The 12,700-nt window shown below is 37.5% G+C and overlaps 1 protein-coding gene across 7 annotated transcripts in view; it reads left to right on the top strand.

The window, feature by feature from the left end:
* The window catches only part of CEP112 (centrosomal protein 112), a 461,470-nt gene that overhangs the window by 71,056 nt on the left and 377,714 nt on the right, over window positions 1-12,700 (top strand). For all 7 annotated transcript variants that reach the window (XR_009400487.1, XM_059380609.1, XM_059380606.1 and 4 more), the window contains one exon: window positions 12,021-12,107. Coding sequence is in view for 6 of the 7 variants with exons in the window: in XM_059380609.1 (XP_059236592.1) it covers window positions 12,021-12,107 (87 nt within the window). In the remaining variant the exon portion in view is untranslated. The remainder of the gene's footprint in view (window positions 1-12,020; window positions 12,108-12,700) is intronic.

Below are 12,700 nucleotides of genomic sequence, written 5' to 3'. Positions count from 1 at the left end.
CGTGGATGGAACTAGAGGGTATTATGCTGAACAAAATAAGTCAACCAGAAAAAGACAATAATCATATGATTTCCCTGATATGAGGAAGTTGAGAAGCAAAGTGGGAGGTTTTGGGGGTAGGGAAGGAAAAAATGAAACAAGATGGGACCAGGAGAGAGACAAACCATAAGAGACTCTTAATCTCACAAAACAAACTGAGGGTTGAGTGGGGGAGGGAGGAAGGGAGAGGGTGGTTGGGTTGTGGTCGTTGGGGAGGGTATGTGCTGTGGTGAGTGCTGTAAAGTGTGTAAACCTGGTGATTCGCAGTCCTGCACCCCTTGGGCTTATAATACATTATATGTTAATAAAAATTAAAAATTAAAAAAAAATCACCAAAGGCAAGTGTTTCCCTATAGTGAAGGCAGCCACCGGGCTGAACAGAAGAATGGCGGAGACAGAGAAACCGTCTCTGAGGAGTGAGAGGAGAACCACAACAGCAGAGACAGAAGCTGAGGAAAAACCTGATCCTCCTGCAAATCACTGAAGACAAAAGCATGGACTTTGCCCTTAGAATTGGTGATCAAAGGGCTTTTGGAGTAAGAATTGCAATTATGTCACATTGTGACCTTTGAGATTGCAGTTTTAATGAAGGGTGGAAGACATTCTTAAAGGAAGGGAAGAAGTGGAAGTACAGAATGGAGAATATATGCACGATGAAAAGGTCATTAGTTAAAAAGGGGGAAAAAAGAAAAAATGAGTAATAGTTTGTGGGGGAAAGCTCAGATATTGAAAGAACAATTTCTGCCAGTATCCTTCAAGTGGAATTTAAAAAAATTAAATATTAATTTAATTAATCTATTCAATATCGTGAGGAAGATGTGTGTAAAGTACTAAATGATCTAAAAAAGATAGGAGCTCTTAATCTTAAAACATTAAAAGAAGTTTTTAGGGAACAGAAAATCATAGCATGTTTTAGAGTGTCAGTGACTTATGGGTTATGTGCCTGTCCCTCCTCTCTTCCCTAATTATGCCAGTTTTTCTGTCCCAAGCAAACATTTCTCATTAAAACCATAAGACTATTTAGAAAGCATCTTGGTTTTTCCATTAGCAGAGGGAGAGAATCTCAAGCAGGCGCCACTCTCAGGGCAGAGCCAGATCAGGGCTTGATCTCAGGACCTTGAGAACGTGAGCTGAGACAAAGTCAAGAGTTGGGCACTTAACTAACTGAGCCACCCAGGCGCCTCTAACTCTCATAGTTAACCCTTAGCTTTATTTAGCTTGCATTCATTAGCTGGACCCAGACTGCTGAGTATGAATCAGGCTTCATACTTCTATGACTGGGTGACTTTGAGCAGCTACCTCTTTGTGCTTTAGTTTTGCTATTTGTAAAAAGGAGATGGTAAAAGTACCCACTTGCAGATGCCATTGTGAGAATGACATGAAATAATGAAGCAATCCATATAAATTTTTAGGATCAAAGCCTTGCAAGTTGTTTTATTTTAAATTTTTATTTTATGAACATAGAATGGATTGCTTCAGGGGTACAGGTCTGTGAATCATCATCTTACACAGTTCACAGCCCTAACCATAGCACATACCCTCCCCAGTGTGCATCACCCCGCCACCCCATCCCTCCCACCCACACCCCCCAGCAACCCTCAGTTTGTTTCCTGAGATTAAGAGGCACTTATAGTTTGTCTCCCAACCCCAGACATTTCTTTTTTTTTTTTTAATATTTTATTTATTTATTTGACAGAGAGAGAGAGAGATAGCAAGCAGGTATAGAGACAGAGAGGGGGGAAGCAGGCTCCCCGCTGAGCAGAGAGCCCCATGTGGGGCTCGATCCTAGGACGCTGGGATCATGACCTGAGCCGAAGGCAGAAGCTTTAACCCACTGAGCCACCCAGGTGCCCCTCCCCCAGACATTTTTGCAGAACTTTGTAATTTTTATGTAATCAGTCATGTATTTGTTGTTTTTCTGCTTCTGTAATTTTTTCTTTTCACTCCTTTCTGCTGCTGCTACTGAAATTGATAACTACAGATGGTCCTTGACTTAAGTCAAGGTTTGACTCAATGGTTTGACTTATGCTTTTTCGACTTTATGGTGGTGCTAAAGCGATACACATTCAGCAGAAACCATACTTCAGATTTTTAATTTAGCTCTTTTCTTGGGCTAGTGGTATGCGGTGTGATCATCCCTTATGACGCTGGGCAGAAGTGTTCTGTTGCATGAATACGCCATAATTTGTTTATCCATTGATCTTTTAATCACCCTTTGGTTTGTTTTCAGTTTTGGCTGTTATGAATAAGGCTACCATGAAAATTAATGTACAGGTTTTTGGTTGATTTACGTTTTTAGTTCTCTTGGATAAAACTGCTAAACTGCCTTCCAAGTAGTTGTACACTTTTGTACTCCTATCAGCAATGCCTGAGAGTTCAAGTTGTTCCATATCCTCACCAATACTTGATACTGTCAGTTAAAAAGTTATTTTAATTTGAACAGAGATATAAACAGCAAAGAAATTGAGTCAGTAATCAAAAGTCTCCCAACAAACAAAAGTCCAGGGCAGATGGCTTTCCAGGGGAATTCTACCAAACATTCTTTTTTTTTAATTTTTAAAAAATTTATTTGAGAGCAAGCGAGCATGGGAGCACAAGTGGGGAGGAGGAGTAGAGGGAGAGGCAGAAGCAGGCAGCCTGCTGAGCAGGGAGCCCAACACAAGGCTCAGTCCCAGGACCCTGAGATCATGACCTGAGCGGAAGGAAGACACTTAACTGGCTGAGCCACCCAGGTGCCAGTTTACCAAACATTTAAAGAAGAGTTAGGCTTATAACAAATCCAAAGAGGCAAAACATCTGTACTCTGAAAACTATAGAGCACTTATGAAAGAAACTGAAGATAATACAAAGAAATGGAAAAACATCCCATGGTCATGGATTGGAAGAAGAAATATTTTTAAAATGTCTGTGCTACTCAAAGGATTCTTCACATTTAATGCAACCCCTTTCAAAACACCAGCAGCATTTTTCACAGAGCTAGAACAAACAATCCTAAAATTTGTATGGAACCCCAAAAGACCCTGAATAGCCAAAGCAATCTTGAAAAAGAAGAGCAAAGCTGGAGGCATCACAATTTCAGACTTCAAACTGTATTAGTATTGCGAAGCTGTAGTTATCAAGACAGTATGGTGCAGAAAAACACATATAGATCAATGGAACAGAATAGAAAACCCAGAAATGGACCCAGAATTATGGGGCCAACTAATCTTTGACAAAGCAGGAAAGAATACCAAATGGGAAAACATCTCTTCAACAAATGGTGTTGGGAAAACTGGACAGCCACATGCAGAAGAATGAAACTGGACTGATTTCCTACACCAGACACAAAAGTAAATTCAAAATGGGTGAAAGACCTAAATGTGAGATAGGAAACCATCAAAATCCTAGAGGAGAACATAGGCATCAACTTTTTTTTTTTTTAAGTAAGCTCTACACCTAGTGTGGAGCCTACCATGCATGGGGCTTGAACTCACAACCCTGAGATCAAAGCATGAGCTGAGATCAAGAGTTTGACACTTAACTGACTCAGCCACCCAGGCACCCCAGACTGCAACCTCTTTGACCTTGGCCATAGCAACTTCTTACTAGACATGTCTCTGGAGGTAAGAAAAATAAAAATGAACTATTGGGATTTTATTAAGATAAAAACCTTGTGCACAGTGAAGGAAACAATCAACAAAATTAAGAGGCAGCCTATGGAATGGGAGAAGGTATTTGCCAATGATGTATCTGATAAAGCGTTAGTGTCCAAAATGTAAAGAATATATCAAACCTAAATACCCCCAAAGTCCCTCAAAATGACAAATAATCAAAAAACAAATAATCCAGTTGCAGAGGGTAGGAATGGGTTTTCCCAAAGACACACAGATGGCTAACAGACATATGAAAAGATGCTCAACATTACTCGTCATCAGGGGAATGCAAATCAAAACCATGATGAGATACTGCTTCACACTTGTCAGAATGGCTAAAATTAACAATGCGGGAAAAACAGATGTTGGTGAGAATTGGAAGAAAAGGGAACCCTTTTATACTATTGGTGGGAATGCAAACTGGTACAGCTAATTCAGAAAACAGTATGGAGGTTCCTCATAATGATAAAAATAGAACTATCCTACAACCCAGCAATTGCACTACTAGGTATTTACCCAAAGGATACAAAAGTACTGATTTGAAGGGACGCATGTACCCTGATGTTTATAGCAGCGTTATCAACAATATTCAAATTATGGAAAGAGCACAAAAGTCCATCCACTGATGAATGACTATGTCACACACACACAGATACACACACACACACACACACACACACACACACACAAACACGAATATTACTCAGTCATCAAAAAGAGTGAAATTTTGCCATTTTCACCAACATGGATAGAGCTAGAATGTATTATGCTAAGGGAAATAAGTCAGTCAAAGAAAGACAAATACCCTATGATTTCACTCATATGTAGAACTTAAGAATCAAAACAGATGAACGTAAGGAAAGTTGTAAAATAAAGAGAGGGAGGAAAACCTTAGGAGACTCTTAATGACAGAGAACAAACAGGATTGCTAAAGGGGAGGTTGATGGGCTACGGGCTGGATGGGTGGTAGGGATTAGGATAGCACTTGTTGTGATGAGCACTGGGTGTTGTATGTAAGTGATGAATCACTAAATTTTACTCCCGAAACCAATATTACACTGTATGCTAACTAGGATTTAAATAAAAACTTAAAAAAAAAAGATCTATTGACATACAATGCCAACTTAATTAAACTTTCTAAATAAAATTTCCAATACCCTCTTACAGGTTAAGAGTCCTGTAGGAAATAACTAACAATAAATAATCTAATAACATAAAGATATAGATTTGTTTTATAAGCTTGGGTAAATATGAAAAAGTCATACTTTTAAAGACATCTGTGTATAGTATGTGGAAGCAACAAAAACTAGATTAACTAAAATTCCAGAATGAGAACTATCTTGAAATAAACTGATACCAGTTGCCATTAAGAAAAATTATTTTAGCCCATTGAAGTTGTATCTCATTGTGGTTTTAAAAAATAATATTTGACTTTTTTTTTTAGAATACTTTCAGGTTTAGAAAAATTAAGTCCCTATTATTACCATATTGTATTAGTATGATACAGTAGTTAGAACTGATGAACCAGTTAGAACTGATGAACCAGTTTTGATAGGTTAGTATTAACTAAAGTCCATGAATCACTTGGATATCTCTTCTTTGGGATATATATATATATATATATTTCTCTAGGTTTTGACAAATGTATAAGGTCACGTATCCACCATTATAGTATTGTATAGAATAGTACACCCTAAAACTCTTCCCTTCTCCATTTCTTCTTCTCTCCCTTCCTCCTCTGGTACCATTGATCTTTTTACTATCTCTCTAATTTTGCCTTTCCCAGAATGTCAGGAAGTTGTCCTTTCACATGAGATTGAAGACCAACCAGCTGTATCAGGGTGGTATGGCCATAGACCAGATGGGCGGCCTTTCAGAAGGACTTCTAATTAGCAATGTGCATTAACGTTTCCTCCATGTCTTTTTCTGGCTTGATGTCGTGGTTGTTCTAATTTGTGTTTTCTGATGGCTAATGATAATATCTTTTCATATGCTTTTGGCCCATTTATATATCTTTTTATGTGAAGTATTTGTTTAATGCTATCACATTTTTTAAGGATTTTTTTATTTTAGAGAGAGAGAGAAAGCCCAGGGGTAGGGGCAGAGGGAGAGAGAGTCCCAAGCAGACTCTGCATTGCCGACGGAACTTGACAATGGGCTTTATCTCACAACCCTGAGATCATGACCTGAGCGGAAACCGAGTTAGGTGCCCAACTGACTAAGCCACCCAGCCACTCCTCATGCTATTACATTTTAAAATAAATTTAATTTAAAGTAAAATAAAATTATTTTATTCAAAATAAATAAATTTAAAATAAAACGTTGTTTGTCATTTTATTATTAAGTTGTAAGAGCTCTTTTTATATTCTAGACACAATTATATTTTATATTCTAGATACTTTTTATATTCTGGATACAAATTATATTTTTCAATCCTGCATACAAATGGGAATTTTGTTATTTGACAGATACATAAGTAGGAAGTCTTAATATTGCTAGGATGAATTCCTGTATCACTATAAAATATCCCTCTTATCTTTTCTTATAATTTCTTGGTTTGTGTGGCATATCTTTTCATGCTCTTCAATTTTTGTGTCTTTATGTTTAAAACAGATCAATTGTAGACAGCATATAATGGGGTCATTCTTTAACAATGTAGTCTGCTCTGTCATTTATTAGAGTGGTTAGTTCATTTAAATTTAATGTAATTATTGATATAGCCGGTTGGTTTTCAGTGTACTTTCTTGGTATTTGTTTCCACTGGTACCTTATTTTTTCCACTCCTTTGTTGTCCTATTTTCATTTATTCATTTAAAAACTATTGGGGTGGAGAGGGATAGGGTGGCTGGTTTAGGGACACTGGGGAGGGTATGTGCTATGGGGAACGCTATGAATTGGGTAAGACTGATGGATCGCAGACCTGTGCCCCTGAAGCAAATAATACATTCTATGTTAATAAAAAAAGTTATTTCATTTAAATTTTTCTATTGAATTCTTCGTTATATATGCTTTGATATTTTTTTTTTTAATTGGTCATTCTAGGGCTAAACACGTGCCTCCTGCCCCTGTCAGAGTCTGTGTACGGTCAATACAGAACCACCTCCTGCTAGACCGTCCTGCTCTATTCTTCCTATGTGGCAAATCTAATAATTCAGAAACAGTATAATGCAGTTTAATCCTGATTCTCTGTGCTATTGTTGACATAGTTCTACATACATTAAACCCCACCTTCCAGTGTTGTCAATTTTGCACTAAATAGTTGTCTTTTGAGGAAATTAGGAGAAGAGAAAACCGCTTTTCTGTATGTATCCTCTTATCTACTCCTCCAGGTCCTCCTCTTTCTTTCAAATCTGGGTTTGTATCTGGTATAATTTCCTTTCATCCTTAGGAATATCCTTTATGATTTCTTGTAGTGCAGTTCTACTGGTGACAACTCCTGTCGGCTTTCCTTTTATCTGGAGTGACTTTTTTTCTTTCCCTTTCAGCACGTCTGAGATATTATTCCTTTGTCCTCTGGCCTCTATTGTTCCTCACGAGGAGGAGTGAGCAGTCATTCTTATTATTGTTCCCCTGTAGATCATGTCTCTTTTCTTCTGGCTGTTGTAAAAGTTTTCTCTTTATCTTTGGTTTTCAGCAGTGTAATTGTAATGCGCCTAAATGTTTTCTCAGAGTTCACAGAGCATCTTGGATCTCTAAGTTAGTATTTATTTTTCCTCAAACTTGGGAAGTTCTTGGCCATTATTTCTTTAACCACTTCCCTCTTCAGATATATTAGACTCTGATTTTGTTCCACAGCTGCCTGAAATTTTGTTCATTTTTCATTAATTCTTTAATTTTTTTTTTTCCTTCTCAGTCATTGGCTTAGATCATTTCTACTGGTGTGTCATCAAATTTATAGACACTTTCTTCTGCCATCCCAAAGGTATTGCTAAGCTTATCTAGGGATTTTTTTTTTCCCTCTCAGTTGTTATAATTTTCTGGAATTTCTACTTGTTTCTTTTTATAATTCCATTACGCCGCTGAGATTTCTTATCTGTTCTCTCATTAAAATGAATACTTAAGTTTTAAAATATATTTTCCTTTAGTTCTTTGCAGTATTTATATTAACTGCTTTAAAGTCTTATGTGCCCAGTAGGTTCCTCTTGGGCCTTATTAGCTCCTTTTACTTATTTGTTCTTGCCGATAGACAACATTTTTCTTTTTTTTTCATGTTTACTAGTTTCTGTGTATAAGACATTGTCATTGTGGAGGATACATTTTGGAGACCTCTAGATTCTGTGGTCTTCTGTCATACGATGCTGATTTTTATTGTTGTTGTTCTTATGGGCTGTTCAGGTATTGGTCAGTTACCTCTGACTTGTGTAAACTTGACTTTACATTCTATTAAGGCAAAAATGTGGAAAGCCAAAGATATTTCCCAAACTCCTCCAGCATGGTGGGATCTAATCTACAAGCTCTGTCTCTTCTGAAGATCTTGTAAAAGGCTTGCTTTTAGACTTTACAGGTTTAGGATAAGCCTGAAGTGTGGCTTTAGGTGGATGGGGAGGTCTTCCCAAGTTGTTAGGAAGCTGTCTTCAGTTTGCTTGGGCTGGGCCTTCAGTGTCTCACAGCACCGTGTCATCTGGCGTCTGTTGTATTTCCTACTTTAGAGCAGCCCAGCTGTGTTGTTTACCCAGTGCATGCACCCAGTGCCCAGATGCACACACATTCCCTCCCCGTGCTCAAGGGCTGGCAGGGCTCCTGCTGGCAGTTCCCACGTTCCTGGTGCCCTCTACCTAAGATTCCAGCTTCTTCAGCTGTCCTGAACTCTGACCTTTGCCTTCCCACTTAAGTAGAGCTTTGGGGTTCCACTTGGATGGTGCTTTTGCCCATGCAGGGAGCCACAACGATAGTGGGACTCAGCTTAGGAGGATGGCAGTGTCACACTGCCTGTTTCCTAATACCTGGGAATGGTCACCTCCAGTATTTCATCCCGTTTTGTGCTTGTTAACACTGGGAGGTAAGTTTGGTACTAGTCACTCCATTATAACCTGAAGTAGACCTCCATGGTTCTTCAGTTTGAAATTGATAGTGTATATACTGAGCCCAGTTAAAGAAAACTTAAATGTTGTTTGGAATAGACTTACGGGAACAGGGGGTCAAACAAATTAGGAGTGCTGTATTCAGTCTTTTAATTTCAGTCTTTGTGTTAAATTAAGCAAGGCTGTTTACTCTCTTTCCATATGCATATGGTATATGTATATAGATGCGCATAGATGTATGCATATCTATATATCTGTATCTTGTGTCCTGTATTGTCTTTATATACTATACTAGTAAAATTGCTTCTGTATTCTAATCCTGATAATTCGTCATGAATCATGCCCCTGAGTACAGGCAGAAATATAGAACTATTTTTTTGGTGTAAAGGTAAGAGTTTCCAGAAAGAGATACTCCTTTATTATTATTATTTTAGGATGGCAGTAGAAAAACTATCTATTTAATAGTAACCTGATGATAACTTGTTGTTCTATTAACCAAGTTATCAAATGCTACATTGGCTATATTAGGACAAACCATCCTCTTCCTAATAAGATGGAATTTAAAAAGGATACATCACATTAAGTTAATGTTGCCAAAATCTAGTAAATCTAATGATCAGGAAACATCTGACAAATCCAAACTGAGGGACATTCAGTGATTCCCTATACTCTTCTAAAATGTCAAGGTCAAGAAACAAAAAGAAAGGCTGCCCTAGATTAAAGGAGATGCAGTTGATATGTTACTTAAGGGCAATGTGTGATCCTGAATTGGATCTTGGAATGGGAAACAAAGAACCAAAAAACACCTACAAATGGCATTATTGTGATAACTGATAAAGCTTGATATAGACTGTACATTAAGTAATATTATTGTATTGTTACATTCTCTGATTTCAATAAGGGCTGTGGTTACGGAAAATGGCACCTTTGTTTTTTAAGGAACTATACACTGAAGTTTTTAGGGACAAAGGAGCAGGATATCTCTAGCTTCCTCACAAAGGGTTCAGAAAGTAGTTTTATGTATGTCTCTAAGTAGATAGAGATATTAAAAATGATAAAGCACATCAGGCAAAATATAAACCATATGTGAATCTGGGTAAAGGGATATGGGAGCTCCTTGTACTATATTGTAATTTTTCTTTAAGTTTAATATTATACCAAAGTAAAAATTATAGCAGAAAAGTCAAATTTAGATATATCTCTGTGGATGCAAGAACAGAGATCCATCGAGCTTCCCTGAAGTAAAAAGGAATACAAAAAACCTTCAAATTCAAGCACACTTACTGTCATGGACACTATTAGGGCCTGAGTTTGCTTACTTGACATCGAAGATACTGTATGGTTTCTAGTCTTTGCTATGTTGGTGTATGTGGTTTGCTCTCTTCTCTGTAATGGATTCCTTTACTTTCTCTCAGTTGCTGCCCCTCTAGAACTTGTTTGTTCCTCAAAGTTGCTAACTTGCTGCCCTAGGTCACATAATCTTGAGAGAGAGCATCAGAACGATTATTCTCCAACTAATGGATTGGTTAAGCATGTGTCAGGTGTTTATTCCTAATCTGGTCAACCAAGATTGAAGTGGAACAGACGGGAGGAGGTGGTTTGGATTATGGCAACATAGTTCCATGGCATTTAGGGCTCCCCTCAGAAGCAAAGGGTATGACAGATTCTCTCAAAGGTGTTGGGGAAAGATACTGCAGTGAACTGTGTCTCCCATATCTGCCCAGCTTGCTTATACTGCTTTTTGAGTTTAATTACTTTTTAAAAGACTTCTATAATGCTTCTGTTCAGGATCTTCACACAGACTTGGATCACCCAGTCCCCTTTCTGCTAAAATGAATAAGTAACAAAGGGAGTTAGAGGCAAAAGAATGGAAACATTCACAGTTTCTTCCTTGTGTGTAGTAAATGAATGACTGCTTTCCTCTTAACCACTCATTGTTTAAAAAATCATGAGACTGTTCACTTTTGTTTGTGAAAGTTTTAAATTTCATTTTCCTGTGTTGACTTGATCGTGCATGTTTCTCTTAAGTTCAGTTTCATTAGTTTTTTTGAAATAGCAATTGAAACATATAAAGTGTATTTCAGAAATTTTCAAGAGAGTATTTTGACAGGACATTTGTAATATTTTAAAAGAAAATTTTCCTGAAGGTTGTAAACTAATTTTTTTGTCCTGAGTATAGTTACTTAAACAATATCATTGAAAATAAGCTTCACAGCTCATTGATGTAAGGGTAATTAATCTTAACTCTTAACTAGGACAAGATGAAATAGAATCTCAAAGTGGTGACTTGCCCAAAGTCACAGCAGTTAATGTAATGGGATTAGAATTCGAAATAGAAATGAGCTCTGTCAGACACCAATGTATATACTCTTTCAGAGGGTAAGGAATCAGGCGGTCAAACACGTTTACATTTGAGATAATTTCCTATTTTTCATCTTAAAACCCGTCACTATTATTCTTTTAATTCTGAGATGTGCCCATTATTAACAAGGATTCGTTGCATTTAGGCTGGCTTCACTCAGAACACTGGTACAGTAGGTGTTGGTTTGATAAGAATAGGAGTTATTAATGAATTCTAGAAAGGACATCAAGTTCCTTCCTTGAAGTAGTCAGGGTCTGCGATTCCAGGAGACAGAAAATCTGTTAAGAGAAATGCGTGATGATCAGTCATATGCCATGATTGTGGATGTCCACGGTCATATTTAGGGGCGCCTGGGTGGCTCAGTGGGTTAAAGCCTCTGCCTTCAACTCAGGTCATGATCCCGGGGTCCTGGGATCGAGCCTCACATCGGGCTCTCTGCTCAGCAGGAAGCCTGCTTCCCCCTCTCTCTCCGCCTGCCTCTCTGCCTGCTTGTGATCTCTCTCTCTGTCAAATAAATAAATAAAATCTTTTTAAAAAATGGTCATATTTAAGTATGTAGGTAAATAAGAATACTTTTAATGAGCACATAAATGTGAGAAAAGAAAAAAGTAAAAAGGTTGAGTAGAGGCTCAAAAATAGAAAACAAAGGCTAAACTACTAGTGAATTTAGCAAAATATCAATTTAAGATGACTTCTTTTGGGGGTGGAGTGGGGTGGGGCTAAGTGCTGAATCTGTATTTAGTAGTCTCCGTTTTGCCTGTGCAGTGAAATTCATTTGAAAATGAGCTTGGAAGTAATCAAAGAATGTAACCAACATGTTGGTAAGACGATGTGATTGCTAGACCAGTGGCCGTAAGAAAAAAGTGGAAAATGATACTTTCACATCAGGAATTCTTTTAATTTAATTGTGAGCTTTTGCCAGAGGGAAAGTATGTTAATAACACCTTCAAAATGTTTTTCTTGAAGTTGGACATAAAAACAAAAATGCTGGAAGCTAAATGTCATGAGGAGAAGCTTAAACTGCAGCAGAAACATGATGCCGACGTTCAGAAGGTAGGGTATCTGCTGGAATGTTCTAGGTCTTGTAACCATCAACTCTGCATCTACTTATTTATGTACTTAGAACAGTCTGGGCTATAAATGGAATTTGCTAAATTAATAATTTGGCAAAAGTTGATCTTTAAACTTCATCTTCTGAACAAATATGTCCATGTAAGTATCCTGATGGTTTGCCTTGCCCTTTAGTTCTTCCTCTGTTTGAAGGCTGGCCTTCTCGTAGTCCAGAATCCGCATGCTGTCATTACCTTTGTAAAGGCTGAAGTAAGACATCAGCTGTAGACACGAGTTTTTCTTTTAGTCTGATATTCTGTTGGGTTTCTGGAAATTAAAATTTTCTTTTTCATTGGCAAAGGAACTTTTGGGCTTAGTTCTGTTTGGTGTAGACTGCATGCATCGTTCACTAGCTCATTGGATTTATGCCTTTTAATGTTGCAGTTTCTTTTTTTTAAGGAAAACTTATTTTTCTTCTTAATGGGCACAACACCAATAATAATTAATTTATAGTTATCCCACATGGAATTTGAATGATTAGTATATTTTAGTATTGATTTAAAAAGTTGAGTGATATTTTTATATATTTTAATACA

Source organism: Mustela nigripes, chromosome 16 (genome assembly GCF_022355385.1).
Source record: "Mustela nigripes isolate SB6536 chromosome 16, MUSNIG.SB6536, whole genome shotgun sequence".
Lineage (NCBI taxonomy): Eukaryota > Metazoa > Chordata > Mammalia > Carnivora > Mustelidae > Mustela > Mustela nigripes.
The sequence above is the reverse complement of the archived record's forward strand: the minus strand, read 5'-3'. Positions and strand labels throughout refer to the sequence as shown.